Below are 22,051 nucleotides of genomic sequence, written 5' to 3' on the forward strand. Positions count from 1 at the left end.
GGGAGTCCCTGCGAACAGAGGGAATGATGCTATTTTGTTTGATGGAAGTTTTCTTCCTTCAAGCTCTCTTAAAAGGCACAAAAAGGAAACCTTTCTTCTTGACTATGTTGCTCATAAAGGGGTAGCTATAAGCAGCTTAGGAAATTTGGAAACCTACTGAGACTCTTCCTAAACTTGTTGATCCCACTAAAATTTCTGAGACCTGTAGGACACTCAATTGCAAAAGTGGCAACAAGCATTGCTAGCACAACAGCTGGGCTCCACAATGCTGTCCTAGCTTTTCACAAGCATCCTGCCTACCATCATCTCCTCTGTCCCGCAGGGTTTCAGAGAAAGTCCTTGGATTTGAGGATGTAATCTGTGCTGGGAGGGCTCTGCTTAATTTGTCTGGAGGAGGCACCAACAGGACAGGAAATCGGTGTAGGGTGAGTCCAGCATCCCTGATGTGAACATGCCACTGCTCCCTTAAACATGGACACTTGAGTCAGAGCAGCTGATCAAGGCTATGGCTGCTCCCCAAAACACCCAGGGCCAACTGTCAATGCCAAAACCAAGCTGTAATTTTTGTTTGTCCGTGCACTCATTTGCAATACAGCAAATTGCACTAGTGCCAACCTTCTTGACTTGTTCACACCGAACACCAGGCAGGAACCTAAGCACTCACCTGCCAGGGATGCAGCACGAAACGCCCCAACATCGCTGCCCACCCCTGCCCACGAATTGCCACCCGTGGCCAGAGCCCACAACACCGCACTGCCTGATGGGCAAATCATTGCTTCCCACATCCCACGGGGCACTTGGGGCCTATTGCCAGGATACTGCTGCGCTCCCCAGAGCCTCTAGCACGCATGCATGCATGCAGCCAGCCATGCCCAGTGCTCCCAGTGCCTCCCAGTACCCCCAGTACCTCAGCTTACCTATGGCTCCCAGCACATCGCCGCCCGCCGAGCTCCCCCCTCAATGAAGCTGGCCGTGAGAACCGCGGGGCGCTAGGCCCCGCCCTTCCCCCCTCTCATTGGCTGCCACCGAGCACTGATTTGAATACCGCCCTCTGAGTGGCTGGCGGAGGCGCGGGGCCATGGCGCCCACGGGTGCGGGCACCCACGTGTCGGTGTCAGCGGGCGGGCGATCGACCCGGCCGGGCTTGGCGGCCCCGGGGCTGGGGGGAGGCTGGGCCTGGGGAGGGGGCAGCGGCTCATCCCCCCGCCTTGCCCCCTCGTACCTCGGCCTCTTCCCTGCCCTTCCTCCCCAGGACCACCTCACCACCTGCCGAGGGTCTGCCCCAGCGCTCCCCCGCAGGCATCACCCCAGGAATTAGTAACTGGAACCCTAAACGCGTGCCGAAGCAGTGGACTCATCTGGAAGCACTGAGACAGCCCAGCGTCACCGTGTCCCCAGCACAGCTCCCACGGGAGGTCTTCCCTACCCACAGCACTCCCTGAAGAGGTTTGTCTAACCTGGGCTTTACCTGCCAAGCTCAAGCGCTGCCTGAGCCTCGCTATTCCTAATGAAACACACTCAACATCTGTCCTCCATTCCCCCTGCTACAATTCAACTTCCTTCTCTTCCCCGTCCTGGTGAGCATTAAGAAAAAAAAAAGCTTAATTTCACTTTTTGTTTACCAGTTGAAGGCAGCCTGCAATTCACTCTCCAACCCTGTCTCTCCCAAACAACCCCAGTTATTCAGCTCCATTAGTCCCCCAAAGCTCTCGTCAATCTCCCCGTAACTTTTTTCCCCAGTTCCTTTCTAAGCAGCAGTGGGACTGTACAGGGTACAGCCTCGAGCTTGGTATGCTACTTAAGAGCAATAAATACAGCGCACCGATTATCACACAGTTCATGCACACGCTGCCGCCAAGCCTCCTTTGCGCTACGCTCCTATTTTTCCCCAACTGTCTGACCTTTTTGGCTCCCAGTCTGGTTTTGATCCTCTATAATCCCAATTATACTTTTGTGCGTGCATGTGTGTGGAATCGCAGTCTAGCCAGCAAAAGCCATCATGCATGGAAACCCCAGCGTGGCAGCCCATGTCAAAGCCTTGTATCTCTCCCCGCGAGCCCTTGTGCTCAAGCACGAGTAACGCGCAGGTGCCTGAAGAGGTCTAGCTGCAGAGACAAGCGTGAAAAGCACGTGCGTAGGCCGTGGAAGGGGGAACACGCAGAGAACTGCTGGTCTCTGCTTTTCCTTTTCGGAGCAGCGGCTGCACTAGCACGTTGATTTTTGCAGGTACCTTATATTTGGAAGCGGCTTGCCTCCTGAACAGCTGGAACTTGTTTGTGAGCAGCTGGGGGGGGGGGGGGGGGGGGGAACAACACCAAAAATGCTCAAATCCATCTTGAAAACAAGGGGAAGCAGCAAACAAGAAAAATTTTAAGCCACAGCCTGGTATGAACGGTGATGTGTCTAGCAAACACTTAACACACTAACTTGCATATGGGAGCTCATATCCTTGATCCAATATATCCTGGGGTAGCCTGACTGCACACCCTGTGCGTAACAAAGACAGCAGGCTAGGGCTGAGTCAGTAATTTACATTACAAAATAAAGCTTTAATCGATCAAATGGAGAAATCAATAGCGCAGCAAACAATCCTGATGGTTAACTCCGTATAGGATTTAACAATTCTGTTCTCAGTTTCTCCATATGCTTTTTTTTTTAAAAAAAATGTGAAAACACAACTTCCAGCAGGAACGGGAAGTCTTCAGAGCATGGCAGAGGCCGTTGGAGATTTCAGCTGGCACTTGAGAAAGGCTTGGAAGTTGTTAGGGGCAGGGAAACAAACTAAAGGAGAGATTCTTCTAAATCACCTGGCAGCAAAATAACAAATACTGAAGTGCTACTGAGGTCACTCTTAACATCCCAGCAGGATTATAAAGAGGTAATCCAGTGCTGTCCCAGCTACCACGCCAGGCTGTCTACAGGCCGCGGAAGGCAACCCAACCCACAGTTCACACTCCACACTTCAGCAGATTTCACAAACACATGAACTGTATGTTTCCTTAACAGCAGCCATTCCAGCTCCAGAGCAAACTCCTGGGGTGGGGGCAAGCGCAAGTCACCTTCTGCCCACGGTCACTCCACAAGGCACTATGTCCCAGAGAGAAGAGAAAGCTGCTGTACGACCCAGACCAAGGGTGTCACACACTGTCCTCCAGCTTTGAGCCGCAGCCCCCTCGGCGTGGCACACCACTCCAAACAGAACTTCCCTCTCCTTCCCTCCTACATCCCCCTCAAACCCATCCACCGCAGAACAGCTCTAGAGCATGTAACTCCCAAACCAGAACAAGAAACGCTTTGTGCTCCGCACATGGCACAGCTTGGGCGCTTTGGATGCATCACTTTACGTCTTGCCCCTAAGTTGTGTTTCTGCAGCTCTGAAACACCCAACACCCCAAGGGGAGACAGGAAGATGGGCAAGGTCGCACATTAAACCCCATGAGCTTTCTGGAGTGGCCTTTAAGGCAGAGCAAGAGATCACCACAGCTGTTTTAGAGGTGAGGAAACCACACACACACTTTTATTATGTGACCAGGATTATTCACAATTACTGCCCGAGAGCACCAAGCCTCAGCTCAGGATGGGACTGGGAGTCCAAGCCCGCAAGGCACTGGTGGCACATGGGATAACAGTATCCACTTCCCTGCCATTTACCTTCTTCAGAAGAGAAAGGGAGGTGCAAAAGGACCCCATTCCTCACTGCAAGTGTGTCACAGCTCCCTCCAGAGGAACATGCTCTAGCAGAAATCATGTAGCTGCTCTCAGCGTTGAGATCAGAACCCCCTCCAAAGAATTTCTGTGTGTTTGCATGCACATGCTCCAAGAAATGATGAGAGATACATCAGGCTGGTGCCATTAGCTTTAGCATCTGGTGGCCATCAGCATTGCTCTGATGTTCCTCCATGAAGCCTCAGGCACTGGTTTACTCTTCCCCCTCCCATTTCTGGCACGGGGAATCTACGTACTTGCCCATTGCTGGGTTGCCAGTTTTCTGGTGTGGGTTTTAGCCACACAGGCCTTTTCTCCCTTTGTCATTTCCTCACCAGTATACATGTAGCAAGGGAGGGGGCCTGGCTGCCAGAGGCAGAATAGCCACCATCTCCTACAGATATTCGAAGACTAAGGCCAGCACACTGCCTAGGCTCACTCTCTTCCTCAGAGGATTCACTCCCAGTCTTGCCGCCAGCATTCCTCAACCCCAACCAAGCAAGGCATCCATGCTAAAAAACATATACTGAGGTCCCAAGAAGAAAGGAAATTAACTGCTAATGACTGCAGCAGCCCTGAGGTAAAGGGCAGCCTCTGCCACTCCCATCCCAGAGAGGGCCACACACATACAGCAAGGGCATTAGGGCATTTCATACTCCTCTAAGCTATCGCAATTAAGATGGGCACATTTAGCAGACAATGGAATGAGCCATTCCTGCTCTGGCTGGCTCTGTGTTACCACAGAAATAGCTCCTAGCTATTCCATTTCCCAAGTACCAGTGGATTTCAATATTCTTTAAGCACCAGGAATCATCTCCCCTCTTTCCAGCTGGTACTGGCGTTAGCACAGTTGCTGTTATGTTTCAAGTAAGTCACAAATATTTTTCTCTTAGCAAAATGACTTCATCAAGATTTATTCACAAAGTTACCAACTTTCACCTGGCAAAGATACCAATCAAAAAGTACCCCTGCCTTCGGATGTGGCACTAGAGAAGAAACACATGAGACAAGACGACACCATGTCTCCATGGAGAAAGAATTTACTGCACAGCAGAAGTGTCAGGGCACTGATGCACGAGTGGAGGCAGAGCTCTTTGAAGTCTCATAGATTGCCCTGATGATGTGCCTGTTGCACTCAGCCCCAGGTCCGCTCCTTTGGTAAAGCCAAGTATCAGCTCTGGAAGGGGAGGCCCAAGGACAGAAGGGTTATACCAGAGAATCTGACCCCCAGCAGAAGTTTTGAGAGACTCCATGGCACCCAGACACTTAGCTGGAGATCACTGCAGAAAGAAATGGGTAGACTGTCTAGTCACCCTGGCCAGTGCTCAGGAGGTGAGAGAAAGGCTAAACTGGGCTCACTGCTGGTCAGAAAGCCAAGTAAACAAGGCTCTTGCCTACGATGAAGGGGCTCAGAAGAGCAGCAGGCCAGATGTGCAGCGCTGTCCCAACTGGCTGGTCCAAGCACTAGTTTCTCCATTAATCTTGGTCGCGGCCCATTTTGCCTGTCAGCCTCCGTCGCTGAGTCTTAGTGGTTCGCCCTGTGCTGGATTTCTGGATTTTCTTGCGTGGGCCTTGCCCACGCTGGGGTCTCTTTCCTTTCGTCTTTTTCCGGCTGTGCATGTGCAGCGTGGCAGTAAGAGCAGAGATCCTGTGCAGGGCAGGAAGAGAGAAATGTTTGGGGACCAAAGTCTGCAGGAGCAAGGCAACACCACAGCAGTAGCGGGAGAGCCCTGTGTGGCCTAGCAGGAGTGAACACCAGCCGCAGCAAGCCCACAGTGGGGGGGAACTCCACTGTGCTGGGCATCATCCTGACAGGGCAGGACACCTGCAAGCCTACATGTGCAATAACAACCAAAATGAATTTTCTGAGCAGCGGGCTGGCCAGCCATCACAGAGTTAAGTAATTCTCCGAATCCCCAAAGCAGCTGTAAATCCTGGATACTGAAAAATGTGGAGAATGCCAAAGCTTTAGGGTCTTTTGACCTTCAATCCTAGAGACAAACTCTGCACCCTTGCCTGCAATATCTGGAGAAGGACTAGGTAAACAGTTCAGGACAAAGCCCGCCCTGCACCACATCCTCCTCCTGCTGCTGCTGTCACCAGGGATCAATGCAATGGGAATGGAGGTCAGAGGCAGGCTTGTGCTCTGCCAGTGCCCTCTGCTGGCTCCTGCCCACCGGCACCCAGGCAGCACAGCATCCCCTCCCTGCAACCACACGGCTGATCTGGGAATGAAAGATCCTCCTGATCAGCTTGCAGAGCCTAGCAGCAAAGAGTTCAATGAGTTTATACATACTTTTCAGACAGGAAGGGGTTTCTGGACTTCTTGGGCATTGTTCTTACAGGCTTGTTCACCACCTCTTCCCCTTTCTCTTCTTCTGTTCCATCACTTTTTCCCTTAAAAAGGAAGCAAAAAAACCCCTATAGACACATTCAAACAGGCAGTCTTACGATTCCGGTGTTTCTGCTGCCTTCTTGGTTTCATCCTGTTTTGTGAACCACCTAGTCATGGATGAAGTTTTTTTAATTCTCCACATCCCTTGTTGTCCAAATCTAAAGGTTTCTTATCACAGCCCCTCAGAAAGGGACACCCAGTGAGAAGTCCTACAGTAATCCACCCTAAGATAAAAAACTTCAGCGTGATCTTAATGGCCATGCAATTAAAGTCTAAACTATGAATTGAAGGTTTCAGCTTTTTTCTTAAATCACTATCAAAACCTCTTTAAGGGGATTTTCAGATTAGAAGATAACCTTACAAATGTAAAAGGTTAACACAGAAATTTCCCCAAAGAGCTCAAATCCAGCCATGAGTTATGAAGATCAAAAGGACCAAGTCAACTAGTGCCTGAAAGCCTCTATGAAACAAATATGAGATCTCAGTTACGATATGTTTTGAGACTAAAAGCAACCACAACCAGAACTGAATGGTTTCCTTATTTGTGGTCCAAGCACAGGATCATGGAGAGAGAAATCTCACCTCATGCTAATAGTAATTTTTCCTGGACAGAACACAGGAAAGAGGTTGAGGACAGTCCATGCAGCAAAGTCTGAAGTCTTGCTGCTTGTGTTGTATCTGCTTTTAAAATACTACATTCTCCCCATCCAGCCCTGTGGCACCCTTCACTTACACAAGGTCAGCTGGGACTAGAAAGGATTCCAGGGAGGTTTGGAGTGAGCTGTTCACATAGGACATTTCTTCCTCTTTAGAGGCCCAACATAACTTGTGGAGGAATGTGAAAGTTATGAGTTTCCCTTTTCATCCCTGCTCCCAGACAGCTGCATGTCTTTGGGCATCTTCAGGGAGCAGCAGCCCTACCTAGCCAACGCCGAGAATGCTTACAGCTGATACAGTCAGAGAATCAAGAAGAGGCTTTACCATAGGGGTGGTCAGTCCCAGCTGGCGTGCCCCCGAGAGGTCCAGGTCACTGATGGTGGTCACTGTTACAATGTGGTTTGGGTGGTCAATGTTCACAGACTCCGTCCGCGACGTCACCAAGTGCTCCAGTTCATCAGCCTCATCTGGGGAGACAAGAAATCCCGCACTGCAAAGTACCCAGCTTTTCACAAGGTACGGTCGCTTGTTCCTGCACTGCCACACTGAGGGTGGGAGACCCAGCCTCTGCATGCATGGTTAGAGGGCAGAGGGGCCTGAACACTGGCACTACAAGCCTGAAAGGCAAGCTCCTTCTCCCAGCAGAAGGGATCTGGTTAGCACCTTGGAGATGTCCTCCAGCATGTTCCTTCCTGTAAAACCCGCCAGGGACAGAGGGCCGAGGGGGTCACCGCTCAGATGGCTGCCCACCTTCCGAGGGGAACACACGAGGAGCCGACCCCGCAGGGTGATGTTCGAGCATCCCTGCTCCAGTTCTTATCGCCCAGCCAAGGCTGTCGGACCGCGGGCGCCCACCTCCCGCCCCTCACGCAGCCGCTCCGCTGCCGGGGACCCAGCACCCGCGACCGGCCAGCACGTACCGAGCGCCTCCTCCCTCTCGCTCAGCATCTTCAGGTACTCCTGGTGCCGCTGAGGGACGGAAACAGGTCACTGCGGAGCCTCTGCCGCTCCAGCCGCCCGCCTTCCGCCCGGGATGGCCGCGTCCCCCTGCAAGCAGGGCAGAGGAAGCCCGAAGACCCCTCCTGCCCCGCGGCCCAGTCCCCGCGGCCTGCCCCGCTCCCAGCCCGCCATGGCGGGAAGAGGGACCCCCTTCTCAGCGTGGCCCGCGGAGGGCCGGGGTGTGCGTGTGGGGATACCTCCTCCTTCATCTTCCTCTGCTCCTCCTTCAGCTTCCGCTTGATCTCCTCCAGCGCCACCTTCCTCCGCTCTACCTTCCGCTTGTGGAAGCCGGTCAGGTACTCCCTACCGCCGGGAACACAGAACGCCCCCCGGCTTTTAGCGACCTCCTCACCGGGGGATGCCGCCTCCCCCCCGCCCCGGGGCCCGCCCGGCCTCACCTCCGTCTCTCCTCGTCGAAAGTCACCACCAGCCGCCCCTCACGGCCTCCGGGACCCTTCTTCTTGCGGCCCATGGCGGTACCACGCTGCCGCCGCTGCTGCCGCCCGCCCCTTCCGCCGCCGCCCGGCCGTGAGGGGCGGCCCTCTGCCCCACCCGCCATTTTGTGCTGCCCGCGCCTCGCCAGGCGGAGGGGGTGGGGGGGCTGGTTTCTTCATGAGGGCCCAAGCGGGAGGCTCTTGTCAGCTGAGCTGCTCTTGGGCTGAGGGCGGAGCGGCCCAAGGGTATGGGGGAGCCCCGAGCATCACCGGCCGTGGGCTGCGGGGTGAGTGGGAGGGAGGGCGTGCCAGGGCCACTGCCTTGGCTGTGGGGTGGCTTGAAGGAGCAGAGTGGGGCCGGCATCGGGTCCTCTTGTCCTACGGGTGTGTGGGACCTGAGTGTGTCCCCTGACCCGCTCCTGGTGCACTTTTTTTCCCGAAGCTGGGGCCAGGAGAGAGAAGCTGCTGTCATGGACCTTGCAGGTGTCTGCCGCCAGCCCTGGCATCCAGCCTGGGGTGGGCAGGGGACTCCTTCAGGCTTGGGTGCCTCCAGCTCTCGCTCTTCAGCTCCCTCCTGGGAAAAGGCTCTTAGGGTGCTGCCGTGTGCAGCCAGCATAGCACCCGATCTCTTGCCCTGAGACCCGCTCTGCCACTCCTCCGAGTATTTTACATTTGCATCTCTTTAATAAAGGTCATTCCTCCAAATACTTAACATTGCATTTCTTCAATAAAGGTCTGAGAGTTTTATTTCAAGCTATCGTCGTTGCTTGGTGTCAGTGGTACCTGTGCTGCTCTTAGCTGGGGGAAGCAAGTGCGGGGACAGGTCTCGGTTCTGACGCTGAGTCTCCAAGATGCAGGACTTCGCTGAACAGCCGTGGTTTCTGGAGTTGATGGTGGAGAGAGGTACCAGCATGAGTAGGTGGGGGCATCAGGACTGTGTTTGTGGCTGCTGGCTTGAGTGACTTTAGCTGAACTCTTGAACCTTTCTTGCCCTGCAGTCCTTGCCCTAAAAATGGGTGTCATGCTCGCGTGGTGGCCAGCTGACTTTGGTGGAAGCTCCTGAAGCACTGCAGGGGCAGCCAAAGCCAGCTCCCCAGCCCACAGAGCGTGACGAGTCCTGACACGGCCCGGTGGCTGCTTGTCCAGGGCCGCCTTGCCTTTATCAGCTCTCTCGCTGCTTGTGCTCTTTTCCTGGCCTGTCCTTTCACCAGCAGAAATGCGGAAAAACCAGTTCTGTGGTTAATTGCTGCACTTCCCTCCACGCCCATGGGGCAGGTCTCCTCCTCCTCCTCCTCACTCAGTCTGGGTGCACTTCAGCCTCCAGCCTCTTCGTCCCTGCCTGTGCTCAGCCAGCTCAGGTGTGCCGTCAGGCATCCACACTCCTTCCATTAACCTTACCTTCTCCTGCCTTCCCCTTTTTCCTCCGTCTGCAAGAGCTTCTGGCTCTCTGGTGGCTCCTTCTCCCTTGGGCAACCCAGCGGGTTGGCCCACAGGTGGAGAAGGCACAGGCAGCTGCCCTCCTGGCCCTGCCCTGCCCAGAGGGATAGCATTTGGACATGATGGCTGGAGGCAACGAGAGGAGCATGAAGGCCCTGAAGGAAGTGTGGAGAAGAGTGGAAAACTCTTTGTGCGCAGACTGTGGGAAGCCAGGTGAGTCCCCGAGGGCTGCTGGAGGAAGAGTCAGAAGCAGGGAGCTGGGGCTGGTCTCTAGCAGCAGTTTGGTGCTGCCTATCTGACTGCACAGGAGCCTGGGGCAGAGAGGGAGGAGAGGCATTGCTCTGTCTGGATATTCGCTTCCTCTCCCTGGAGGTGAGTTGGCAAGGGAGGAGGAAGGAGATGCTGCCGCAGTGCTGGTCGGAAGAAGGATGGGGACACGGTAGCGCCAGATGGGCAGGGGCTGTATAGCTGCAGCACTGTGGGTTGTAGTCATGTCAGATCTCAAATACAAATCAAGGTCATGCCCAGTCAGGACCTGACAGGAAAGCTCCTGGTGAAATCCAAACTGCTCCAGAAAGAAAGCATGATTCAGGAGGGCATTGTCTCCTCCGTGACTCAGCTATGAACTGACAACCTGCCACAGGCGCCTTGGAGATTTCTTTTACTGAAGGGCTTGCCCTCTCGAAAGGGTATCCAGTTTGAGGTCCTACAGGTGCTGCTAAAAACACCCATCGTACTCCTCCCAAAAGGGGCACATGGAGTGTACCACCCAAGCCAAATTAAGACCGGGTTAATCAGTACCATTTTACCTTCTCCCTGGATAATTTTGGATTCAAGGCCTCTTTCCACTTCCAGAGCTAAATACTGCTGGGGCTTTGCTGTGTCGCACTGAACAGGTCTTGGAGTCTTTTCCCAGAGGTGGTTTCAGTTTCATCTTGGGTGACCCTTTATGCAAAGGGAGTTCGCAGAGCACTTCAGAGTTTTTCAAGGTTCAGGTCAATAGAGATTCAGATGAAGTGGTTGAAGCAGGGGGAATGAGGGAGTAATAGCTATGCTTTTTCCTGCTTGTACCTTGGGTGTTAATTAGTCAGCTCAGATGAAACTGTGCTCACCCAGCTCTCTGTTTCTCTGGATTATGTTCTCGGTTAAGGCATAGCTTCCAGGGGAATTTATCGCCTCTAGTCATACCCTTTTTTATACCCTCAGATCCTGACTGGGCATCCTCTACTTTGGGTGTCTTTATATGCCTCAGCTGCTCAGGAATTCACCGCAACATCCCTAGCATCAGCAAAGTCAAATCCCTGAAGATGGACCGCTGGGACGATGCACAGGTGCAGGTGAGATCTTTATCCACACTAGTGTGTCAGGTGGGTTGGCTCTAGGCCATACACTAACATGTCCTGGGAAAATCAGCCCTTTGGCCTCACAGAGTTGGAGATTTAATCTGATATGTAGTCCCTTTGCTACTCATGCTCGGATACTTAAGTGAGGATAACTCCCCATAACCCACTGGGGGAGGGATGATGCACTTGCCTTATGTGTCTCCCCATATCCTGTTACTTTATGGCAAATGGAGAGCTCTTGCAATGTGTCTTGTCAAGGCTCAGGGTCTCTGTTGCTCCAGATGACTCATTTCCCACTTGCCAGCACCATTCAGCCTCCATGTCTCCTCGGTTTCAGCAGTCCAAGGGGAAAATCTTGGGCAATTCCGTGCTCTGAGAAGAGTTTCCAGATATAATGTGATCTCTTGAGAAAAATGGCATTTATGTGAACTTGACTTCTCCCCATTACACCCCCTCAACCCATTAATCTTCAGGGGACTGAAAAAATTTTCCAGAGATCCAAAGAAAATAATCTGTATCTCGCTGCCCTTTGGAGAGGAGCGAAGATGTTTGGAATGTCCTCCCAGACGGCATTGCAGAGCTGTCATTGAACTCGGTCTCCCCGGAGATCTGGGGAATGGCAGCAAATCCACTGAATGTGTGTGCACCCAGCCCCACACAGGTGACATTCATGGCATTCTGTTGATCCAGGTGCAATCAGTGTAACTTTTGAGAGTAGACAAGACCTTTGAGACCCACCTTTCTGTAGCCAGACTTTGCTGGGATGTTGCAATGGACAGGAAAGAGAATGCTCCATTAGAGCTCAATGTGCATCTAGCTCTGTAGTGGGTCAGGAAAGAAAAAGCCCAACATGAATCTGCATCAAAGGGAAGGCACTAACTCTTTGTCTAACTCTGCAGTTTCTGGCCAAGCATGGGAATGCTGTGACTAAAGCCATGTATGAAGCTCACATCCCTATTTACTATTACCAGCCAACATACAATGACTGCCAGTAAGTTGCTGCATACAGAAGAAAAGAGGGAAGGGCAGTTCTGGGTTCCTCTAGTTCGTTTCTGAGCTACCTGTCACCTTTCTCCCCAGAGTGCTGAGAGAACAGTGGATACGGGCCAAATATGAACGCAAGGAGTTCACCGAGCCGGGAAAACAGCTGCCATATTCTGATGGTAAGAGCAGAGCACAGCATCAAAATATCCTGCCTGTTGCCTTCGCTGGAAGCTTTTGAGCATCATGAGGAAAAAGCTCATAGTGTCTCGAATCCCACACATACTGCTGAGAACCCAGCTGGTACTTACAGGGCATTGTTTTGGGGGAGTTTAAATGGTGGGCAGCGTAGGTTAGCACTGCCATGGGTTGCTTCCAAGCTTGGTATTACTAGCTGGCATTTTTCAAAGGCATTTGCTGTCCTCGTGGAGCCAGACCTCTGCAGTAAGGAATTTCTGTCCTGCTGCATGCCACCCCCTCCAACCACAGCAGTTGTCTTTGAAATGTCACTGCCAGTGCTGTGACACAAGGTGCTGGAGCCCAAGGGCCTGCAGAGTTAAGTGGGAAGAGTTCTGGTCCCACGCCAGGGTCTGGGTAGGCCAGGACTCTGGTGTTCACTGGAGACATGGCGCTCACGCTGTCAGAGGCAGTAGAGGGAGCCAGACTAGGAGGTGGGAAGCATCTGGACATGTCTTTTGGTGACCATTTATCTGGGCTGCAAACCGAGGAACACCACCATCTTCAGCTGTAAGTCAGAGGTGAGACCTCTCCTTCTCAGGTTTGTTCTCAGCAATAGTCCATCAAGTGTTTTATCCCAGAGGTGTGGCTGGGACCCCAGGCTGCACGGCAGCTCTCTGATGTCTACTGTGCCTGGGGGGGAATGCTCTTAAAAGTGGCCTTTCTGCTTCTAGGGGTAAAGGAAGGCATCCTCTGGAAGCGAGGCCGAGACAACGGGCAGTTCTTACCCCGCAAGTTCCTCTTGTCTGAGAGAGAGGGATGTCTGAAGTATTTCACCAAGCAGGATGTGAGTATGGTGGTCAACTCCCACCTCAGTGCATACTCCACCCAGGGCAGCAGGGTCATGGAGACGTTTCTATTTCCTACGCATGTTTCTGAGGTTGCCCTGCTCATCCCAGGCCGGATGATAACAGAAACATGTCACTGAGGAGAAGGGTCCCCTTCCTACTGTCAGGGTGACATTTTCCCCATGTCCTCCCTTTGTGCTTCCCTACACCCTTCCCTCACTGCTGATAGAAGGGCTGATCTTTCACTTCACCCCTATCCTTTTGCCTGGCTGTGTAATCCTGCACCATCCCTGGAAACAGCCTCACCCCACTGTGAGCCAAGTTGGCAAAAACCTGTTGTTTGGTTTATTTTGAGGAGGGCTACTCTTCTGCAAGTTCATCTCCCTGAAATGAATGGGGCAAGTGCTAGTATACTGTTGCAAGGGAGGGAATGGCTTGGGGTAGGGAGGAGCAGGAGTGGGGTCTTTCCTTTTGGGGTCAGTTAGCCTTTAGACTGGCTCAGCTGTGAAGTCAGATGCACTCTTAGTGTCTCACCAGCAGTTCCATAGGAGGTACAGGTCAAATCTAAATTGGAGGGGCTGGGCCACTGTTTGTGCTTGAGTACGCCACACAGCGAAGGGAGTGTGTGCTACAACAGTTTTGTTGGGAAGAGGCAATTACTACCTTTTAACACCCTCTGACCCTGCCTTACACCACTAAGTCAGCTCAGGTCTCTTTCCCACGAGGATTGCTCATGCATGACCAATGCCATTCTGTTCTCAGGCCAAAGAACCCAAAATCAATGTTAAAATAGATGTCATCAATGCTACATTCCAGCCAGTGAAGATTGGGAACCCCAATGGCCTGCAGATCACCTATGTCAAAGACAACAAGACCCGGAATATATTTGTCTACCATGAAAGCGGAAAGGTATCTTGTTTTAGCATCAAACACTGCAAAGCAATTGAGGTGATTTGAGAAGCTGCTGGTATTAAATAGTCTGAAGCATGGGTAGGGCGGGGTGTGCGGGTGAGTTGCTGTAGGTAACCGGGTGGGTGTTCTGGCTCTGTCTTTGTCTGTGAGAGAGTTTTGCTGCCGGGAGCAGGGCAGGAGCACTGGCTGAGTTGGTTTGTGTGGGAGGAGCTGCTGTAGAAGATGTGCAGATGTGCTGCCTGTGCACGCGGGGAATGGGGCAGCTGTGCTGGCTGTGTGTGTGTGGAGATGCTGTAGGTGCTGGGGAGGGAGAGCTGGCTGTGCTTGTAGTTAACATAGGGTTGCGTGCAGCTGGGTGAGTTTAGATGGCTCACTGTTGCTCTGGCTAAGCTTTCTGTCCTGCCCTTTTCTGTTTTCAGGAGGTAGTGGACTGGTTCAATGCAATTCGCTGTGTGCAGTTCCATTATCTGAAGGTAGCATTTCCCATTGCCAGTGATAATGAGGTAAGGCAGCACTAGAGCGCAGTGCTGAGTCTCCCGCTGGTACTCGGTTATGTGATGAAAGAGCCCATTAGTTACTGTTAGATCCCCAGGTACAGAAATGGAAATTGCAGTGTTTAGATAGAGGCATGAGAAAGTGTGTGTAAAAGGGCCTGTGATGGCCAGAGGACAACTGCTCTCTGCTGGTTTTGGGCACTTTGGAGACAGAAGTGACTCCTGGCTAGGCAGTTCTGCAAACATGAATCTAAAAGGCGGTTGAATTTGGGGGAATAGAAGGAAAGCTGGGGGGTGAAAGTGAATAGCAAAGAAACATGCCTAAGTGAATGTTACTCTTGCCTTTTTGTAAGATTAAAAATCGGCTGACAAGAAACTTCCTGAAGGAGGGATACATGGAGAAGACTGGTCCCAAGGTGAGCTGCTGTGGGAGAAGAAATTCTATCAGGGACTTGTCAGAGAGCCACTGACCTTCCCTACTTCAATGTTTTTCTCCTGCTGTTTCCCCATTCCCCCCTGACTCTTTAACACCTGTGGGAACAGTTTGTATGCACCAAGGGAGGGGAAAATAAAAGGAAGGGGAAGGACACGTGAAAGTAGATGAAGCCAGAGTCCCTGCTTTCTCCCAGAACACCAGATCTCTCTGCATGTGTGTGTGTGACCTTACAGGTATTTAGTGTCTAGATTTCTCCTGTCTCAACTCTGGGGTCCTTCACAGAAGTCCAAGAGTTGAGGACAGCAGTTGGGACTGAAAAACCTGATACTGATCCCCACTCTCAGCTCAGAAAGGATGATGAGGAGGTTGCTTTTAAGGCAGGGGTTTGGTTCAAGTGGTTGGGATGAATTTCGGGTATCCATTTGCACTGTTCGCAGCAGAGGGCACTGTCCCCTTACATATGTCACCTCTTCCCTTCACAGCAGAGAGAGGCTTTTAAGAAGCGCTGGTTCACGCTGGATCACCGCAGGCTCATGTACTTCAAGGACCCTTTGGTGAGGGGGAGATCTGACCTCTGGCAGCTGCAGGCAACAGTGCTGAGGGCAGGGTCAAAGTGCACCCAGAGTCTTTGCTCTGCAGTAAGGGAGGCTTGCAGGTTCCCCAGCTGCTCTGAATGGACTCTAGGTCTTCCCCTTTCCCTCCCACTTAGTTCATCCCATGCTTTCTGTGTTTGTTTCACTGCCTGCAGACAATGAGAACAGGGAGGGCAGCGGTGTAAAGGTGGTGGTGGGGAGGAGAGTGACATGGGGGGTGACATGGAGAGACAGGAGCAGCAGTTCCTCTCTCAGACCTCTCAAGATCTACGCTCTTAAATTTTCCTTTCCACCGCTGCCTTTGAGCATAGCTTCCCTGCTCTTCTGAATCCCCTGACCACCTTCAAATCTTTTTGCTGCTACATCCTGGTCCTCACCCACTCTCCTCCTGTCCTTAGGTGCACTGCTATTATTCCGTGGTTCTTCTGGGATTCCGTAAATCCCTCTCTTTCCCTCCTGATGTGCAGGATGCATTTGCTAAGGGTGAGGTATTTGTGGGCAGCAGAGAGAATGGCTATAGCGTCCAGAAGGGATTGCCTTCAGGGACACAGGGCAACTTCTCTTGGCACTACGGCCTCACCATTGTCACCCCCGACCGGGAATACCTCTTCACCTGTGAGACAGAGACTGATCAGCTGGACTGGATCGCAGCCTTCACTAGCGTCATCAGCCAGGCCATGACACCACAGGAGTATGCAAGTAAGTGCCTGGATGCTGTTTCCTTCCCCTCCTGCCACTCTGGTTCAGGGTATTGCCCTAAAGCACCACCTTTTTCCTTCACTACAGTTGAAGCCTACTTCAAGTTTAAATCCTAGGAAGCCATGCGGGAACCTCGCTATGACTTGACTCTACATGGTCCTGTTGGGTGGGCCGTCAGGAGAGGAGAGGACAATCAACATCAGAGAAACACAGTGCTCTTGAAGCACTCTTTGAAGCACTTTTTTTCCCCATAGACAGTCCACTTTGTTCTGGGAGCCAAATTAAGCTGCTTCCTTTCAAGTGCAAGATTTTGTGAGTCTGAGTCCTCAGTGCAACCTGTCACTGTTAAATTGCTGTGATCTGACTGGATGCTGGCAGGCCTTGCCTGTCAGTCGGGCCTTGAAAACTTGGCACTTGCTGTGTTGGACATGGGACCTAGCATCACTCCTGCGTGAAACTGCAGACAGCTGCCTGGCTGGAGCTACACACACCAGTGGGTTTCAGGGGCTGCTGGATGAGGAAAGACTGTTCTTTTACAAGAAATGGCTTCTCAGCTGGTGACTGAGATGTGAAACATCTAGATATTTGATCAGTTGGAGCTGTAGTTGAGAAAGGTCACTTAAAAGATGTAATCTAATGGCCAGATTTGAGGTCTGTTTCCTCCTGCCATGTATGGGCTTGAAAGCTTCTTCAGACCACATTTGTGTAGAGACCTTTCTCCAATTCCTACAGAGAAGATTAAGAGATCCGCTCAAAACCAATGTGTGTGTATGTGGATAATGTGTGTGTGTGTGCGCATAACAAAAAGTGGTGGGAGGTGGAATACTGCCTTAGGGAAGATACTGTGAGAGATCTGAACTTCAATGCCATTGAAGTTCAGCTATCAGATTTGAGTCTTTGGTCAAACCGATGGAGAGAGGTTGGGTCCTGCAGAGAGCAGCTTATGGTGTGTCTTACACAGAGTTCAGACTCTCTGTTGTCTTTACTAGAGCCTAGGGGTTCATGGCTGAAGATACTAGTACATGGATCTCTGCTCCCTCATTCTCTGTATGTCAAAGGCCTGGCACTTTCATTCTGCCCTATACATTACATATGTATATATTGTATATCACGTATACATATAATTTTATGCAGTAGTATAACAAGGAAGTCTGTATGTTCATGTCCTTCTAGTAACAGTTAGCCCTAACCACTAAATCAACCCATGATTCATATCTTAAAGATCATCTCTTAAAGCTCTCTTGGGAGAGCTGCGTTTCACATGCTGGAAGGACCAGCTGAGTTCTGCTGATGACTGTAGTATCTGATGTGTCTGCAGTTTTATGCAGGCAGTGTGACAGTAGGCATCTCGTGCGTTAAGGGGAGCTAACTGGAATTAATGAGGCAACCAGTATTTTAATTAGCTCCTAAAGAAATGAATAAAATATTCCCACTGTAATTTATTTTAACTTCCTAAATGAGCTGAGCTGCTAACTGCTAAGGCATGAGGTAATTTCTTGAAAAAAAGCACAGATATTCAGAGCAAGGAGTCATGGCTATTCATTGCATTTCCTGGGGCATGTGGACTGTGAATCTTCCCATCAGAGCCAAATGGGCAAAGTCATAGTCCCCCTCTGCTTCTCTGGGGACACCTCTCTGTGCTGAGACCACCACAACCAGTTGGGAGCATCAACTTCCTGGATGAGAAGCAGCATCACTCTTCCTGCTGCCATGGCACAATGGCACATTCCACCCAAAAGTATATTTTCACTGCAGTTCACTGATCCCAGTTAGGAGCATGACTGTCCTAAAACCTGAAAGCTATTGCAAAGCTTGTGTTCCAAAACGAAGTGCCTTTTGGTTCTGATAACATGAAAATAGGGCAGTCTATTAAAAAAAGGCTCAAGCCCCATCTAAACAACCTGCACATTCAGTTCTCCTCTGGGAAGAGGAGTAGAGAGAGTGACCCAGACATGCCAAGAGCTGACAGAGATAACCCAGAGGGAGGCCTCTTAAGTTGCCTCCACCAATGCCCTGTGTGCTATACGCCTGCTCCGGTGGCACGGTCATGCTGAAGCTGTTGCTGTGGCATGCAGCACATTGCTCGGGAAGGTGCTTGGATTCTACTGCAGTGAGGGCAGTACCGATGGGATGCTTCCTTCCGTTTGCTGCTGAGTTATCACTGCTGGAGATGACTGGAGGCATTTGACTCAGCCACAACGAAGCTAATGCACTGATGATGCAAAAGAGTGTGGCTGGAGTGGCCTGAAAACCCCTGTGAATTAACAGCAGAGCACATTTAGTAATGGCGCATCTGTCTCTGCTCTGCAAATTCTGTCCCACCATGCCTGTTCCCTGGGATGAATGAGGCTCAGATGTGGGCGAAGAAAAAGCAGGGTAGTGTTGGGTGCAGAAGTGTGAGGGCATAGGTGTTATGCAGTGATGCCCTGCTAGAAGGCAATGGTGTCTACCTAACAGGCTTCTGCTCCCTGCTCTGAGGTGAGGCAGCAGGACCTGGGGGTTCTAGGGGAGGAGAGGGAAAGCTTAGAGAAGGAGGATGGTCTTTGGGGAGAGGGAGGAAAGAGTGAGTCTAAAATATCCAGCCCTTTGAGTCTCTAGGAGCTTGCTGCTGACTGGGGGACAAGGGTGGAACAGGGCCAGGTCATGGAAAATGTGAGATGTCCTACCATCTGGTGGGCTTGCTTGCAAACTAGGGGCTACATCCATTGTCTACACCTCAAGGGGTCCTGAGGTCCTTGGAAGGGAGTGGGGGACAGGCCCTCTCAGCCCAGCTTGGCTAAGGGCCAAGGAGAGCAGTGTGGCAGCTCCCTGCCTATTGCACTTTCAGGGCTGGTCCTTGTTTCCTTTCTAAAGCCACAATGCGATGCTTTTCCCCACTGCCACATTAGGGAGTCATGGCTTTCAGCTATATCCTCTTTCAAATGAGGAGAACTCTGCAAGGGGAAATGAGAAAAAGAAAGGGAAAAAAGAACAAGAAGGAAGAGGGAACTGCAGGAAGGCACTGGGGAAGAAGGAGCATGTCTGCAAGAAAGAGGAGGAAGCCAGCACAGCTCCTCAGCTAGTGGCTAAGAGCCCGGTATAAACTGGGACTGCGTTCACACCAGTGTGTGAAGCTGTGAGTCAGACACATTCCTCTGTGCAGTGGGCAAGGCAAGTCTTCAGGGGCTGGTTCGGGGTGGGGGGGCAGAGCCCACCTCTCCAGAGTTTCTCTGAGCTGAGAGAACACAGACCTGGGAGAAGGAGAAATCCACTTGTTCACTGAGTCTGTTGGTTTCTGTGGGCCCAGCGAAAGCTGGAGAAGCAACAAGCGAGGAGCTGGTGAAGACTGGAGACATTTCCTCCTGGCTGGAAGAGGTTATTTTGCACCTATCGGTCTTGAAGGGGAAGGTGGTGTCCCCTTCTCAGCCCTTTGGTGGTTAAGGAAAAATACCGGATGGACCTTGCGATGGACAAGATCAGCAAAATGGACTGGGTGGCTGGAGGTGAGGAATAGACTTCTCTGGAGTACCCTATGTCTGCTGAACTCTTGCCATTCTTCCCTCTTGTGTTAAGGCTAGACGTGTCCCATACAGCAAGGGGTGAAGGCAGAGGGAAGGAACAGGTCTCTGACAGCCTGACTTGCTCTTGCTTGCCCTACCCAAAGATGTCTTGTGATCCTTCCCCCATCAGCACAAGACCTGGAGAGGATCCCGAGGGTGGCAGCTTCCTGGAAGAAAGCAGTGGCAGGGGTGATGGCAGTAGTGTCCTGGGAGGGGACAGCCCGGTCACGGGGCCGCTGGGTGCAGTGCTGCTGGTCATGTGCCTCACTGGGATGGCGGGGAACATCTACACGGTGGTGGTGGCCTCTGGCAGGGTGGCGGGCCGCTCAGCGGGCTCCTTGGGGGTCTATGTGATCAATCTCGCCCTGGCTGACCTCCTGTACCTCTCCACCATCCCCTTTGTGGTCTGCACCTACTTTGCCCATGACTGGTTCTTCGGGGACGTGGGCTGCAGGCTTTTGCTCAGCCTGGACCTCCTCACCATGCATGCCAGCATCTTCCTCCTGACCGCCATGAGCCTGGAGAGGTACTGGGCGGTGGCCAGGCCGCTGCGGGCCAGGCAGGCTGGCAACACGTACCGCAAGCTGGCCAGCGCCGTCCTCTGGCTCCTCTCGCTCCTGCTTACGGCGCCCATGATGGCGATGACCCAGCTGCGGGAGGGGGATGGCCCCCACAAGCGCATCTGCGTCCCCACCTGGACTCCGGTGGCCTTCCGGCTCTACCTGACGGTGCTCTTTGCCACCAGCGTCCTGGTGCCCGGCATGGTGCTGGGCGTCGTCTACGCCCGCCTGGTCCGGGCATACCGGTCCTCCGCCTGGGGCCCAGGGCTGCCAGCGGCTGGCCGGGCCCCTGCCCGGCGGCTCTTCTCCAGGATCTCCACCATCGTGGTGGCCTACTGGGCCTGCTTCCTCCCCTTCTGGGCCTGGCAGCTGGCCGGGCTGTACCGGGGTGAGGGGCTGGGCATCGGCCCCACCGCCCAAGCCTACCTCAACTTTGGCGTCACCTGCCTGGCCTACGGCAACAGCTGTGTAAACCCCTTCCTCTACACCCTGCTCGCCAGCAGCTACCGCCGGCGCCCCGGCTGCAGCGGGATGGGGACGGCACAGCCCCTGGCACCCTCCCGGGAGGCCGCAGAGGGCTCACTGGGAGGCCATGGCATCCCCCCGGCTTTCAGGGAGTCGTCAGGGTCTGTGGGGGAAAGCGAGGGGTGAGCAGCACCCCAGGTTGGGAACATCTCCCAGACTTTGGCTGGGGTTGAGTTAAGAAATAAAAGTGCATCACCTTCCATGCTGGCGTCCAGTGTCTTCCATCGTTGTTGCGGTGCCTTCTCTTCATGCCTTCCCCTTTGCAAGGCTGCTCACGCTCCTCAGCGAGGGGAGGATGCTTGTCTTGGGGATCCTGACTCCATCCTCAGGTCCTTCAGCCCTCACACGCCGGCTTCCACCTTGCGCAAGGCTGGGGAGTGGGTGGAAGGGAGCAGTCAACCTCGATACGCCTAAATTATACCACCAAGGAGCCCTTGCCACCCCTCACCTCCGCACTAGCAACGGCTCAGCCACAACAAAGTTAGGACAACAGTGAGTCACAGATTTCACAGGACCAGTGAGTCACTTCAAGAAACAGCCACGCTAGCAGGAGACCTGAATGAGGTTCATCCTCTTGTGGTAAAGCTCACACTCAGCTTTCTTCCCCCACCCTCCACAAAAAAAAATCTTTGAAGAGTCTTTCTAAAAAAAGACTCCCACATGCAGTTAAGAGATGTTGTGAGATTGCCCCGAAGTACAGCTCGGAGAGGTCAGCACATCTGCTCACCTTTCAAGATCAGCCCAGCAGAGGAAGCTGCAAGGAGAGAGCTCCACTACATGTCCATCATCACAGCTCATGGAGGGGGCCCTCACCAGCACCATGTCCTTGCTGTGGTTGAGGAAATCCCCAACTCTCCGGCCTACCAAATGTACCCCAGTCTGCCAAACTGTGCCAACACCACTGCATAAACTGGGCCAGGTCTCTTGCCTTGAGGCCATCTAGCCTAGCATGGCTCACTTCCATACAGCTAAACTCTCTTCTCATGTCCAGAAAGGATGGCCTCATCATCCATATCACACCATGGGAAGAGTCCCCAAGCTATGCTGTCCCCCCGCCATGCCTATGCACAGGGTGGCAATGTTAGATGTCGTATTTACTATTATAGATGTAGCCCTAAAGAGCAGGATGTGATCATCCAGAGCAGACTGGCTTTGGGCAACACAGGGCTTCAAGAGACATCCAGCTGCAAAGCCTCGGGTTGCTTGTACACCCTAAGTGTTCTTGCCTCCCAGCTCAAAAACCCATCTTGAGCCCTTGTCTCCAACTCGTCTCTCTCTTCCTCCTCAGCCCCCCAGCTCAAAAGCCCATCTTGAGCC

At 52.6% G+C, this 22,051-nt stretch overlaps 3 protein-coding genes across 3 annotated transcripts; 2 read left to right on the top strand and 1 right to left on the bottom strand.

Annotated features, from left to right (window-relative positions):
• Positions 1-4,729: 4,729 nt before the first annotated feature.
• On the bottom strand, positions 4,730-8,330 carry NOL12 (nucleolar protein 12). The gene is made up of 6 exons (XM_075501058.1): positions 8,155-8,330; positions 7,954-8,059; positions 7,678-7,726; positions 7,082-7,224; positions 6,002-6,102; positions 4,730-5,353 (listed from the first exon to the last, which is right to left on the bottom strand). The coding sequence occupies exons 1-6, from the start codon at positions 8,313-8,315 to the stop codon at positions 5,182-5,184; spliced, it is 732 nt and encodes a 243-aa protein (XP_075357173.1). The 5' UTR covers positions 8,316-8,330; the 3' UTR covers positions 4,730-5,181.
• Positions 8,331-9,702: 1,372 nt separating this feature from the next.
• Positions 9,703-16,651, top strand: LOC142404683 (arf-GAP with dual PH domain-containing protein 1-like). The gene is made up of 11 exons (XM_075491678.1): positions 9,703-9,840; positions 10,834-10,964; positions 11,870-11,961; positions 12,051-12,133; positions 12,863-12,975; positions 13,739-13,885; positions 14,308-14,391; positions 14,736-14,798; positions 15,301-15,372; positions 15,879-16,110; positions 16,198-16,651. The coding sequence occupies exons 1-11, from the start codon at positions 9,747-9,749 to the stop codon at positions 16,224-16,226; spliced, it is 1,140 nt and encodes a 379-aa protein (XP_075347793.1). The 5' UTR covers positions 9,703-9,746; the 3' UTR covers positions 16,227-16,651.
• A 2,970-nt stretch (positions 16,652-19,621) lies between these two features.
• On the top strand, positions 19,622-20,860 carry LOC142404684 (urotensin-2 receptor-like). The gene has a single exon (XM_075491679.1). It carries the CDS (start codon positions 19,622-19,624, stop codon positions 20,858-20,860), a length of 1,239 nt encoding a protein of 412 aa, XP_075347794.1.
• The last annotated feature ends 1,191 nt before the right edge of the window (positions 20,861-22,051 follow it).

This window comes from Mycteria americana, chromosome 1, assembly GCF_035582795.1.
Source record: "Mycteria americana isolate JAX WOST 10 ecotype Jacksonville Zoo and Gardens chromosome 1, USCA_MyAme_1.0, whole genome shotgun sequence".
NCBI classification, from domain to species: domain Eukaryota; kingdom Metazoa; phylum Chordata; class Aves; order Ciconiiformes; family Ciconiidae; genus Mycteria; species Mycteria americana.

What these genes read in the sequence shown, in the direction of transcription:
- NOL12 (XM_075501058.1), bottom strand. Translation starts at nt 8,315, where the DNA reads ATGGCGGGTGGGGCAGAGGGCCGCCCCTCACGGCCGGGCGGCGGCGGA. An exon ending in AGAGGAAGATGAAGGAGGAG is followed by an intron (nt 7,727 to 7,953) that starts GTATCCCCACAC and finishes TCCGTCCCTCAG; the next exon opens with CGGCACCAGGAGTACCTGAA. An exon ending in TGGGACTGACCACCCCTATG is followed by an intron (nt 6,103 to 7,081) that starts GTAAAGCCTCTT and finishes TTCCTTTTTAAG; the next exon opens with GGAAAAAGTGATGGAACAGA.
- LOC142404683 (XM_075491678.1), top strand. Translation starts at nt 9,747, where the DNA reads ATGATGGCTGGAGGCAACGAGAGGAGCATGAAGGCCCTGAAGGAAGTG. An exon ending in CCAACATACAATGACTGCCA is followed by an intron (nt 11,962 to 12,050) that starts GTAAGTTGCTGC and finishes CTTTCTCCCCAG; the next exon opens with AGTGCTGAGAGAACAGTGGA. An exon ending in TGTACTTCAAGGACCCTTTG is followed by an intron (nt 15,373 to 15,878) that starts GTGAGGGGGAGA and finishes CCTGATGTGCAG; the next exon opens with GATGCATTTGCTAAGGGTGA.
- LOC142404684 (XM_075491679.1), top strand. Translation starts at nt 19,622, where the DNA reads ATGTCTGCTGAACTCTTGCCATTCTTCCCTCTTGTGTTAAGGCTAGAC.